We start from the raw sequence: 12,375 nt of genomic DNA on the forward strand, positions 1-12,375 counted from the left end.
GCCTTGAGCTGAAGAGCTGAGGGACAGCACCCAGGCCCAGAGTTCAGGCCCCACAACTGGACCCCCCCCAAAAAAAAGAATAAAAATTATATATCAGTGGAGGTAATTTTCACTAATAAGAACCTTTGATTTATGTCACAGTTCTGTTTGTACAATTATTTAACAATTTCATTTTTATATAACAAACTGAGTCTCAAAATTCATTTACCACATTTCATATTTATATGTGATTTTGCATTTTTCTGAATGGTAGGTATTTATTAAACCAGACATAGCTCTAAATCACATTACATACAGGATATTCAAAATAAAGTATGTAATTTAAGCTTAAAAGAGGTGGTTGTGTAAGCCTGTTAGAAAGCCTATTAAATCTCATTTAGTTTTGTTGGTTAACATTTATGATATTAAAATTTTATTTCATGAGGTGTATTCTATCCAAAGGAAAAAAATAGTATTGATACATCTCTTTGGCATTAGTAGGATTTTAATTCATTCCAGTTGAACCATCACCCAGCCCTCTTTTACTCAGTCATTTTTTTCATGTAAGGTCTCTCATTTTTGCTTGGGGCCAGTCTCAGACGTTGACGCCCCTACGTATGGCCTTCCACACAGCTGGGAACACAGACATGAAACAATATGCCCATTTTATTGGTTGTTGTGAGTGTTTGCCTATGCTGGAGTCTTGATCTTTGATCCTCCCAATTTCTGCTTTGGGAGTAGCTGGGATTACAGGCCTGGTTACTTCACTCATCCTACCAGTTAAACAAAACTGCCTGTATACACCTTTCCCTTCATAAGAAGAAAAAAATGCCTCACTGGTCCTGATAAGAAGAGCAGTATTTAATCCTGAAACAATTGTACTGCTGATATTAAGAAGTAATATCAATAATATAGTTCTTCATAACAATGTATGCCTTGTGTCATATGCTATTATATATATCATTATAATGTTACATGATATATTATATATAGCATGTGATGGAAAAAATGATGCTAATTCTTCAAACACACAGATTAGTCTTTTCTAGACATTACATATGCATAGACTTTCTCAGAAAGCCCTTCTTTTGGTATCCATTTTCACCTTAAATTCTAATTATAATCCATTGTCATTTTAAAGACCAAGCCCCAATAGTTTTACCATAGGCTTTCTTTCTAATTAAGTATTTGAGACCAAAGGGATTCAGGCCCCGCTTCATCTCAGTTTTTACAAGCTGACATTCACAGTGAAAGCTATTCTTGATTATTTCCCTATTTAGCTTTGATACCAAGGAAAAGAACCACTGAGGTGTGTATATTCCTCTTCTGGCTACAGGGTTAGAAATCATAATTAGCAACTATGGGTTTTTAAAGCCAGAGTTTCTGTTACATTGCTAGCAATAACCTGCATCAATGCAACATAACAACACAAGCCAAGCCTATACAGGGAGTGGTGAGAAATATATATATATATATATATATATATATATATACATACACACATATATATCTCCACATATATATATACTTGATACATATACATGAGTGTGTATGTTGTATGTATAATAAATATTATATATTGTATGTGTATATACACTATATATGTTTAAAGGCTCTGTGAATAATTCACTACTAAATGATAATTAAAAAAATTAAACTTTCAGAGAAATTGGTCATAATTAGCAAATACACATTAGTGGCATCATGGAATTTTAATGGGTATATATCACAAGGAAGAAACAGTGGCAATATTTTCATGCTCTAAAGAGCAGGAAGTTTACCCTTGAATGACTGAGGTAGCTAGTAATGACACTTGTAAAAACATTACAAGTAATTCCTCACATAGCTTAAATCAACTCTGAAAGGCTAATTCTCAAAGGATTAGAGGACATAAAATACTTCAAAGTTGCAATTTTCTCTTTGTAAATATACCTTCTTTAAAAAATACTGAGTATTTGAGAACATTTTTTAAACCAATTACTATTTAGAACTTTCATGATCTTTTCTGCTTATAAGTCAATATCAAAACCTGAAAAAAGTTCTAAATGTCGAAGTAATTCTCATAGTGTATGTTTATAGGTAAGTAACAAAATTCGTCAAAAATGCCAATATTAAACATGTTCTAATTGCTTCCTTACTTGAACAAGAATCTTACAAATTCCCTAAAATACATTAAATGGGAAGAGTGTGTTATCAATAAGAAGTTAAGCTTTCCCAGTTTCCCTTGGCTTTACCCCTTGGACATGAGTAAAAAGTGAACTTCATTTACTAAAGCCTAATGGTCCATAGTAAATAAAAGATACTGCTATAAAAGATACTGCTATAATAAGCATTAGCCTGTCCACAGGTACAGCTCCAATCTGACAGTGTGACCTGCAGCTTCAATTAAGAATAAAAATATGCAAATGAAAATTACCCTTGCAGGTTTGTTTTGTGAAAATGTGATGTGAGAACTCTCTAGTGAACAGAATAGAAATATTAACACTTTTTAGTACCCCAAACAATCATTGATTCACTGTTCAAATCTTGTGAGAATTGCATAAAGCTACTGCTGTCACAAAAGCAAAACAGAATAAAGAAGTTCTAACAGCTTTAGTTCAGTAAAGGAGAAAAGATACCCTGTGAGATTTTCTTTACTCCCTCTAGAGCATATAGTCTTGCACAACATGGCATTTTATAATTCTTAATTTATATTCAGTAGTAATGCTCTCAATAGCTTTCTGACCAAACCTGGCTTTACCCTCAGAAACTTCAAAATATTTTATTGTCACTTCATGATTTCCATTAAGTGTTTCTCACATAATTTAACAAAAAGAGGCTGCTTTGAGAAAAAAAATGTAACCTCTACAAGTAAATTTTGTCATTTCTCAATAATAATAGTAGTACATAGTGGTTAAAGCTGTCCTACGTATAAATGTGCATCGTCATATTAAATTCTCAGGCTTCAAGTGACCAAAATAAGGTCATCAGACATTAATATTTTTCTAGAATCGTGTATAGCCAAATACCTAAGAATTGGGCATACTGGTCAATAGTGAAGAGTATAGAAATTAGAATTGATTTATACATCCCTTCAACTAATTAAATTTTCCCTTATAGACTACTATGTTGTGGACATAAAGTTAGATACGGTATTTTAAACAGGAATGATTTTCAGTCCATGTTCTTAAAGACTTTACATTGTAGTTTGAAAGGGAGATCCTTAAGTAAAGACAACATGACAGAAGATAGTTTCAGGCCCTGGAATTGGAATTGACATTGGAATCTGGACAGTTTTGAACTAAAAAGCATTTCTTTAAGCAATAAACATTTACAATTGCAGCAGAGTACAAAATGTGCATGGAAACTCCTTAAAATGCATATACTGTATAAAATCGCAAGGAAAAAAATCATAGTACTATAGAACTTATCTTTCAAAATTGTTCTTGAAATTCAGTTTTTATTTTGGATCGGTGTGGGAAAAGACAAATTGTTCAATTTTCTAATGCAAAGGAACTGATTTTCAGAAATTATTCATGAGCTTAATTTTGAATAATAGCTGCCCTGAAAGATAGTTAATGTTTCATGCATAGAAACGGAATCTGAGAGGCATGTACTTAGTAACTGAAATAGACACACTAAAGTATTTTATCTGAATGATTGTACCCACCTTTTTTCCATTGAAAGCCAGGATTAAGTATAAAACATTAAAATGTACTACAGGACTGAAAAGGCAAAACTGAAAATGTCTTCTGAAGAAATAAGACATTTAATTTTCTATCTGTACTAAGACTTTGAGGTCTGCTTGAAGAGACGAACAGCCTCCTTCCTTTTAGTTTCTTATCTATGCTACTGAACTTAACACGATATTAAATTCTGCATTGATAAATATTTCTTAGAAATTAGTATGTTAAAATGGTGTGTTTAGCTGGATGCTGGTGACTCACACCTGTAATCCAAGCTACTCAGGAGGCTGAGTTCTGAGGACTGTGGTTCAACTCCATGAGACTTTTATTTCCAATTAACCACCAGAGAACCTGAAGTGGTGCTGTGGTTCATGTGGTAGAGTACTGTCTTGAGCTGAAGAGCTGAGGGACAGTGCCCAGGCCCAGAGTTCAAGCCCCATAACCAGCAAAAAAAAAAGCTGAGTTGGCTTATATACGTTTTATATTCTGAGTTATAATTTCCAGTTTTAGTTCTGTCTAGTTTATATTGATTGCCAGTGTCCTGAGAGCAAAGTTGGTTTGCACAGTGAGTAGTGTGCAGCTGTGCTCAAACATATATATCATACAAAACTTAAGGCATACAACTGATTTTTATCATATATTTTATTGTCTCACAGATCACTTATAAAAACACACTTAGCAATAATTTAATATTTCCCCTCCATTGGGACATTCAGGTCTATGATATTCTGTCTATCATATTTCTCAACATATGATAAATCAGTTTCAAAGACATTTCAGAACCCATGAGAAATTGAATTTTGTAGTTAAAGGTCATGGACTTCAATGTTAATATTATTACTTTTCAAGACCTTATAGTCACAATAGGCTTTTATGGCTTGTCACAGTGGAACTGAAAAATGTTACAACTGCCGTTCATATTTTTACTAAATAAAGGCATTAGAGAAATCCTATTTATATGATCACTTATGTGATTCAAGGCTTTTAAAGTTTTTCCTTACTTTTCAAAAATGGTTTATTTAATACTTTCATTTATATTTTTCAGAAATTATCAAGCACTGATTTATACCATGAGCTCTGCCACTGTAAAATAATTTAATCTTTAACATTTAGTTTTATGAATATAAAATATTTATAAAGCACTTAGGAGTTTATGGAACACATTTTTATACAAGTATTATAGCTATTATGCTATTTAAAATATAGTAAGAAAGCACCATCAAGGAAAGTTTACATAATTTTGCTATAATAATATTTCAGTTGAAAGCCTTTTGTCTTTATTGGCACTTTGGTATTTCTCAGAAATAGTAAAACTCTGTATGATAAAAGGCTCTATTAAATATATTTATCAAGCATGCTGATGTTTAAATTTATCAGAATAGAAACACCCAGTCTAGGTTTTATCCTTTGTGTGCACTTAGAATTTGCCAACAAGATAAAAGTGTATAAATAAAAAGGAAAACACAGCCGGGCTCCAGTGGCTCACGCCTATAATCCTAGCTACTCAGGAGGCTGAGATCTGAGGATCATGGTTCAAAGCCAGCCCGGCAGGAAATACTGTGAGACTCCTATCTCCAATAAACCACTAGAAAACTGGAAGTGGCGCTGTAGCTCAAATCGTAGAGCGCTTGCCTTGAGCTGAAGAGCTGAGAGACAGGGCCCAAGCCCAGAGTTCAAGCCCATGACCGACAAAAAAAAATAAAAAGGAAAACACTTCAGTATACAGCCTATCCACATTACAGCAAGCTTACACCTTCCTAAATAAAAAGTTCCAAATGGCAATGATTCCAAATATTAACACTTATTTCCACATACATTTATCACTAGTGCTAGATGAGTTGATAAGTAATAAAGCTTGAATTCTAATTTACTCCAAAATGCCAAAATTTAGTCATAGTTATTTGAAATACAGCCTGTATCTGTGCATGCAATGTACAAGAAAATTTAGTCATAGTTATTTGAAATACAGCCTGTATCTGTGCATGCAATGAACAAGAGAACAGAGATAGACAAGAATACAACTCTCAGGTGCCACCACTGCTATGTAGACCATACGGTCATGTCATCTATGAGGGGTTTTCCTTATTTCACCCAGAATATTTACCAATGCCTTGTACTTACAGGAGGGTCTGCGTCTTCAGCATAGACTGTGGTGATAGGGGTACCCTTGACTGCATCTGGAGCCACCATGCCCTTGTAGATACGTTTACTAAACACAGGAGGGTAATCATTCATATCCTGCAAAACACAATTAAGAATCAGGTGCTTCAGTTGTAACTAGGTGAAGGACAAAGTGATTGGCTTGACTCTGCCCGTTCATATCACACAACCCATTTGCCACTGTCAGCCTTCTGTCCTCCCAATTCCATTACGGTCACTTCAGTCAGGCACCCAGAGGAAAATTGCTAGAGTTCCTATACAATATTAATGTGTGTGATACCAATCGAAGGGCATTCCACTGCAGTAAACAGTTATCAGCCCTAAATATACCTTTTAGAGGCCTGAAACTTTTCCAAAGCACTTTTAAAGTATGATGGAACATTCTAAATTGGGAACATCAAAACAAAAATCTAACTTCTACCAAAAAAATGAGAAACTACATTACAGAAGTGAAAATTATTTTTTAAAGTATTTTGTTGTTGATCTCAAAAATGGTGTGAATATGTTTCTGTAGGAATTTCAAGGTATTTTCTATGCTAATATCTTCTAGGACAAATATTTTCTATCTATTATTAGATAAGTATTAGAACATTTCAATGCAAACAGACTTATCGTTGAGTTTTCCTCATTTATGTAAAATAATAAAAGGAAGTTTTTTTTCAGCACATCGAAAGATGGAATTTAGCATTCCATCTTCCTGCAGATAGAAGAACAATACTTCATTTATGGGTATTTTAAAGCAGCTTTTTTATTTATATGTGTGTCATTTTAATTTCACAGCTTGAAGATGTATGCACATTTCTATGTATGTTGTCTTATATATTAGGTAATACTTGTTATGGGTCTTTCAGTTTCAAAATCAAATTCTAGGAATTGGGGGTGGGTTAGTGACACACAAAACGATGTCCCAGTTTTCATGTGCCTTAACTTCTGCTAACTACTAGAGAGCATGACTCACAAATTCACTGGTAACTCTGTATAAATTAACCTAGTATGTGGTAGAACCAAAACAAAGAAGTAACTTCTGGAAAACAAGACCATATTTTCTGAGCCACCTTATCACTTATAAAGAATAATATGTTGTTTTCTCAATAAATTATGCTCACTAAAGTTTCAGGTTTTGAAGTCAATACATTTAGACAAAAACTCAAATGTTTTAATTATAAAAATTCTCCCCTCCAAATCACTTCCTTTTCTTCTTATTTTTCAGGCACACCCCTCTGTACAGTATGTTCACAAATAAAATAAAATTAAATTAAAAAAAATTTTTAATGTTTGGGGCTGGGAAGTTGGCTGAGTGGTAGAGTGCTTGCCTCATATGCATGAGGCCCTGGTTCAATTTCTCAGCACCATATAAGCAGAAAAAAGCCAGAAGTGGTGCTGTGGTTCAAGTGGTAGGGTACTAGTCTTGAGCTGAAGAGTGGAGGGATAGTGCCCAGGCCCAGAGGTCAATCCCCACTACTAAAAAGAAGAAGAAAAAATGTTTATTTGAATGGGGAGATATTTATCAATAATTAGATGAATCATGCAGTACCAGCACACTGAATTTAAATTAATCTTTCCTTTGTATTATATAGAAAATTAATTTGCATAGATCACATTATAAGAGCTAAAACAATAATGAGTATTTTGTAAAAGTTTATGCCCTTTCAAATATATTTAGGATATAAAAGAGAAATCAGACGGATAAAATCTGTAACTAATCCATATATAACAAAAGTCTGATTCTAGATTAAGTGAATTCCTAAATTCAAAATAAAATAATCTAGCAAAATTATGCAAGAAATAAACAATACATTAATGTATGTAGATAGTATATAATCACATGGAAATGTGTTCAACATTGCTGTTCATTAGTGAAACATAAAAAGGCTAAAAGAGGTTATTTTGGGTTTTTTTTTTTGCTTTTTTTCACTTCTTTTCCTTATTTGCTATTAAAAACAAAATATTTTATTTTGACAGAAACAGTAATTTTTATACAAGTTAAATTAAAATGAGAACATTATGTTTTTTTTTTTTTTGTATAGAGAAGGTCTGATTAGTTATTGGTCAATCTGTAACATATTACAGGAAGGGATAGGAGAAACACTAGCACTCCTTGGCACAGGTCAGAACTTCCTAAGAAAAGATATAGAAACACAAGTTAAAGAAAGGCTGGATAAAAGGGCTTCCATCAAACTGCAGAGTTTCTACAGGACAAAGGACATAGCTACCAAGATAAATAGAAAGCCCACAGAAGGGGAGAATATTTATAATAGCTTTGTATCAAACAAGGATGTCCTACCTAAAATACACTTAGAGCTCAACAAATTAAGCCCTCCAAAAACAAATCCACAAAGAACAAGAACCCCCTTCATAAATGGGCTAATGATTTAGAGAGACTGCTCTGAAGAAGAAATAAGAATGGCCAATAGACACATGAAGCAATGTTCCACATCACTGGCCATAAAAGAAACGCAAGTCCACCTCATACCAATTAGAATGGTCATTATCAAGAAAGCAAATAATTAGAGATTCTGGCTGGGATGTGGGCATAAGGGAATGCTACTACACTGTTGGTAGGAACATGTACTTGTTCAATCACTCTGGAAAGCTGTATGGAGGTTCTTCAAAGACATAGAGCTTCCTTATGACCCAGCATTTCCACACCTAGGCATTTACCCAAATGACAACAAGTCAACCCTCATTAATGCTACCAACACAACTGTGATCATTGCTTACCATAGCTAAGATATGCCCCAGTGTATGAATGGATCAAGAAAACATATACATAATGGAACTCTATGCTTCCATCAGAAAGAATATCATTGTTCAATTTATAAGAAAATAGAAAGATTTTGACAAAAATTATTTTAAGCAAAGTAAACCAGATCCAAAGAAACATAGGTTGCATTTATAATAATTTATAATAATTAGAATAAGTCTAGGATATTCTTAGGAGATGGTCATAATTGCTCAATAGCTATATGCACATGATCATATAAAATGATGCTTATGGAAATGAACTCCAACAAATGAAAACAAAGGAAAAAATAACTTCTAACAATTCAATAAAAAAATCTCTTGTTTCCAAAAAAGAAATAGGTTCTAACAATATAATAAAAAATTCTCTTCTTTCGTTTTCGTTTGGTTTATTCACTGATGTCACTTTTTTTATTTCTATATCTTTTGCCTTGTATATTAGTTTATCTGATTTGGGGAAGGAACTGGGAATCACAGAAATGGTGAGACAATGGTTGAATCACTTCAACAGTCAAGGTGAACCAATTCAACAGTGATACTCCCTAGACACTACGTTGGAAATGAACTTTTACAACTTATGGGCATGGGGGTCAGGAGAGAAAGAAGTAGGAGAAAATGAGAGAGGGAGTAACTGTTCAAAAAGAATTGTATTCATTACCTTACTTATGTAACTGTAACCCCTCTTTACAATAAAATTTAAATTAAAAAATAAATGAATGCATGAATAAATTATGAAGGGTAGAATCTGAAAAGAAAATGAGCTAAGGCTGTTAAGATATCTATAATGAGACTGTGTAGGGTATTGATTGGGAGGATATAGGCAGGGAATAAAAAGTGTTTGCATACATATTTCTCCAATACTTTCAAGAGTATCAATTAATTTAATCAGTGAATTTTATAACTAAAAATGTGAAAATCTTTTGAATACTGAGATTGTAACTTTTAGATATTAATAGAAATCCTAACTCTCAACATGTTTTTTTTTTCCGGAATTTACAAATAAACTCAACGTGTTTCTGGAATGGTTTTCTTCTTGCACTCATAGAAAACTTTACAGCTTGAATTCTAAAAGATACTTTCTCTTTGTTTTCTTTCATTTTTCTCTTTTGTAAAATCTGATGCTTCCTGATGCAACTGCAATGTAAGTGAATATATGCTACATACACACGTGTGTGTGTATGTGTGTGTGTATTGTGCACACATACTCATGTGAGGTACTAGAACTTGAACTCAGGGATTATGCTCATCCTTGGCTTTGGCTTTTTTGTTCAAGGCTGTTACTCTAATACTTGAGCCACAGCTTCCCTTCTGACTTTTTGCTGGTTAATTGAAGATAAAGAATCTCAAAGTCTTTTCTTCTAGGGCTGCCTTTGAACTGTAATCCTAGAACTAAGCCTCGTGATTAGCTAGGACTACAAACCTGAGCCACCAGAGCCAAGCTAGTTGTTTGTAATCTGCTTTGCTAAGAAAGTATTCACTAGACACACTGAAGTGAATGTAAAGTGCACATTTTTAAATAATCTGTCCTCAGAAACTGATTACCCACAAACCTTAGGCTATAAATACATGAACATTATTAAAGGATTTGTTCTTCTACTTTTGATTTTGTTTGCCATTGCAAGAATGGGGATAAAACAGTGATGGTATATTATGTTGTAGCAGCATTTCTTTACATGTCACACTGTACATATTTGGGAGTATAATCTTTTAATTGTGGTATATTCAGAAAAGAATAGCTTTTCCACAATGCATTATTTTAGATGAGGAAATTTTTTTGAAATGCAATGCCAACGAACAATCAATAGTTCATTATATTTTTGCTTCAGGGACTTCTAAAGAAAAAAATATAAATCTGTTTCTTGTATAAATGTCTTATTATGCAATAAATTAAGGAAAAACTCAATTTCTAAACCATGTGCTTCTCTGTAGCTTACTATTCCACTAGAGGGAAGCATTGGCAAAAAGATACTTCTTGTAATCTTACAGTTTGCTTTCTGTGGTTATAATTGTTGATCTAAACACAAATTAGTTTTAGTTTTCAACAATGAACTCTCAATGTTACAATGTTACAATGTTGTCAACTAGCGCAAAACAAGGTATTTCATAATACTTCTTTTTTTTTAACCAGTAAAGCTTGTCACTTTTTTTTTCCCATATATCCAGAAAAGAAAAGTGATCTTGAGGGTACAGTTAGAATTAGCTAGCTGGAAGAAAAGGTATGTTTCATTTATTTGTTTCTTAAACTGAAGTTCAAAATAATCACAGAAAACATTTCTACTTTAGCATGGTTAAAATAATTTTCAAAAAAAAATTTACAAGCAATTGAAGAAGACAGAAACCAGTTGGTAAATCTGCAAGAGAAAAACAAGTTAAATTTTCCACAAAAAATAGGAGATTTAGAAATGAGTTTGAAAGTACAGGTAAAAAGAATTTTATGTAAGAGCATTTTCCTTGATAAAAAAGTGTTAAGTTGTTATAGGTTGCATCTCTTTTTTAAAAGTATTTTAAAATAAAACTAAGATGATTTTCTTTGTTGCTTTTTATGTCCCTCCCCCACGGTATAAACCATGCTTTCACTGTATTTGATGTTGATATAATTTGTGGAGGGGAAAGGAAGAAACAAATAGTTTAAATAGGGCACAGGTGGACCCATTGAAACAATGAGATGTACAAGTCGTTATGTCGAAAAACGAACTCTACAACTTTGGCAGGGAGTAGGGGTTTTGGGAGGGGGGGAAGGATGGGAAGGGGAAACAAAGGAGGAGGCAACAATGCTTGATAAGAAATGTACTCATTACCTTGCTCATGTAATTGTAACCCCTCTGTACAGTATTTTCATAATAAAAAATTATAAAAAAAACTAATGTGAGCTCTAATTTTCTTAAATTCTTATGTATGCTCTATGAAGAACCACAGTGTAAGGTTGTGGGTGATTTATACCTGATACATCTGCAGAGTTAGGCTACTCTAAGATATGCCCTTGAAGCCTATTTGACCATACTGCCCTCATAATGTCTAGGAGCTGACATAAGTCCCTTAATGTCTAGGAGCTGATACTTTTTCTTATTGGGCAGACTACTCTATTGGTTCTTCAGCCTGTGGCCAGTCAGCTCTTCTAATTTTTTGCATTCCCCATCAAGTTTTGAATAAATTTGATAGACAAGGCAATAAATACTTGTTCTTTTCCTATACAAAAGAAATTGCTTTTGTTCATTTTCAAAGTGAGATTTTCCACATGCTTTCCCTGTGGTGATTGTTTTGGGTACAAATATCTCCTTAGAAAATACCATGCAATTACATTATCAGCAAAACAGCTTGTCAGTACTGTGAAGTAAGCAAACCAATAGCAGAAAATTTGCAAGCTGAGGGAAGCTCTACTTTAGTGGAAAAATGAGATTTGTATGCTAACCTTTCAAAATAATGATGATATTTGTAGGTTGTTCAATAATATATAATAGAATTTTACAATTTTATTCATGTATATTAGCAAGAAACATCAGGATAAAGGAAAACAAGTGAGAGTTTGAATTTGGGAAATGCTCCTGAATATTTATTATGCTATTACTAATTGTAAAAGCAATGTAAATTGATTGTCTATATGTGAATTAAATACATTAAGCTTTGTTTAAAATGTACAATATTTTAAAATAACTATTTTACTTTAGAATATAAAGAAATTTCATCAAGTTGATAGTTCCAGCTAGAAAATAAAGATTATTTAGCTGCTTATTTTTCAGTCACGTATTTAGATTCATTTTAAATCCACTGCTCTCTTCCATCAAAACAATCCAGGCAAATCAAGACAAACTGATTCCAGACTAGCTGCCTC

General features: G+C 33.0%; 1 protein-coding gene across 12 annotated transcripts in view; it reads right to left on the reverse strand.

The window, feature by feature from the left end:
* The window catches only part of Pcdh15 (protocadherin related 15), a 450,667-nt gene that overhangs the window by 110,951 nt on the left and 327,341 nt on the right, over nucleotides 1-12,375 (reverse strand). For all 12 annotated transcript variants that reach the window (XM_042696488.1, XM_042696486.1, XM_042696489.1 and 9 more), the window contains one exon: nucleotides 5,766-5,882. In XM_042696488.1, the coding sequence (XP_042552422.1) occupies nucleotides 5,766-5,882 (117 nt within the window). The remainder of the gene's footprint in view (nucleotides 1-5,765; nucleotides 5,883-12,375) is intronic.

The sequence above is a fragment of the Dipodomys spectabilis genome, unplaced genomic scaffold (genome assembly GCF_019054845.1).
Source record: "Dipodomys spectabilis isolate Male_0828 unplaced genomic scaffold, ASM1905484v1 ptg000207l, whole genome shotgun sequence".
Taxonomy (NCBI): Eukaryota; Metazoa; Chordata; class Mammalia; order Rodentia; family Heteromyidae; genus Dipodomys; species Dipodomys spectabilis.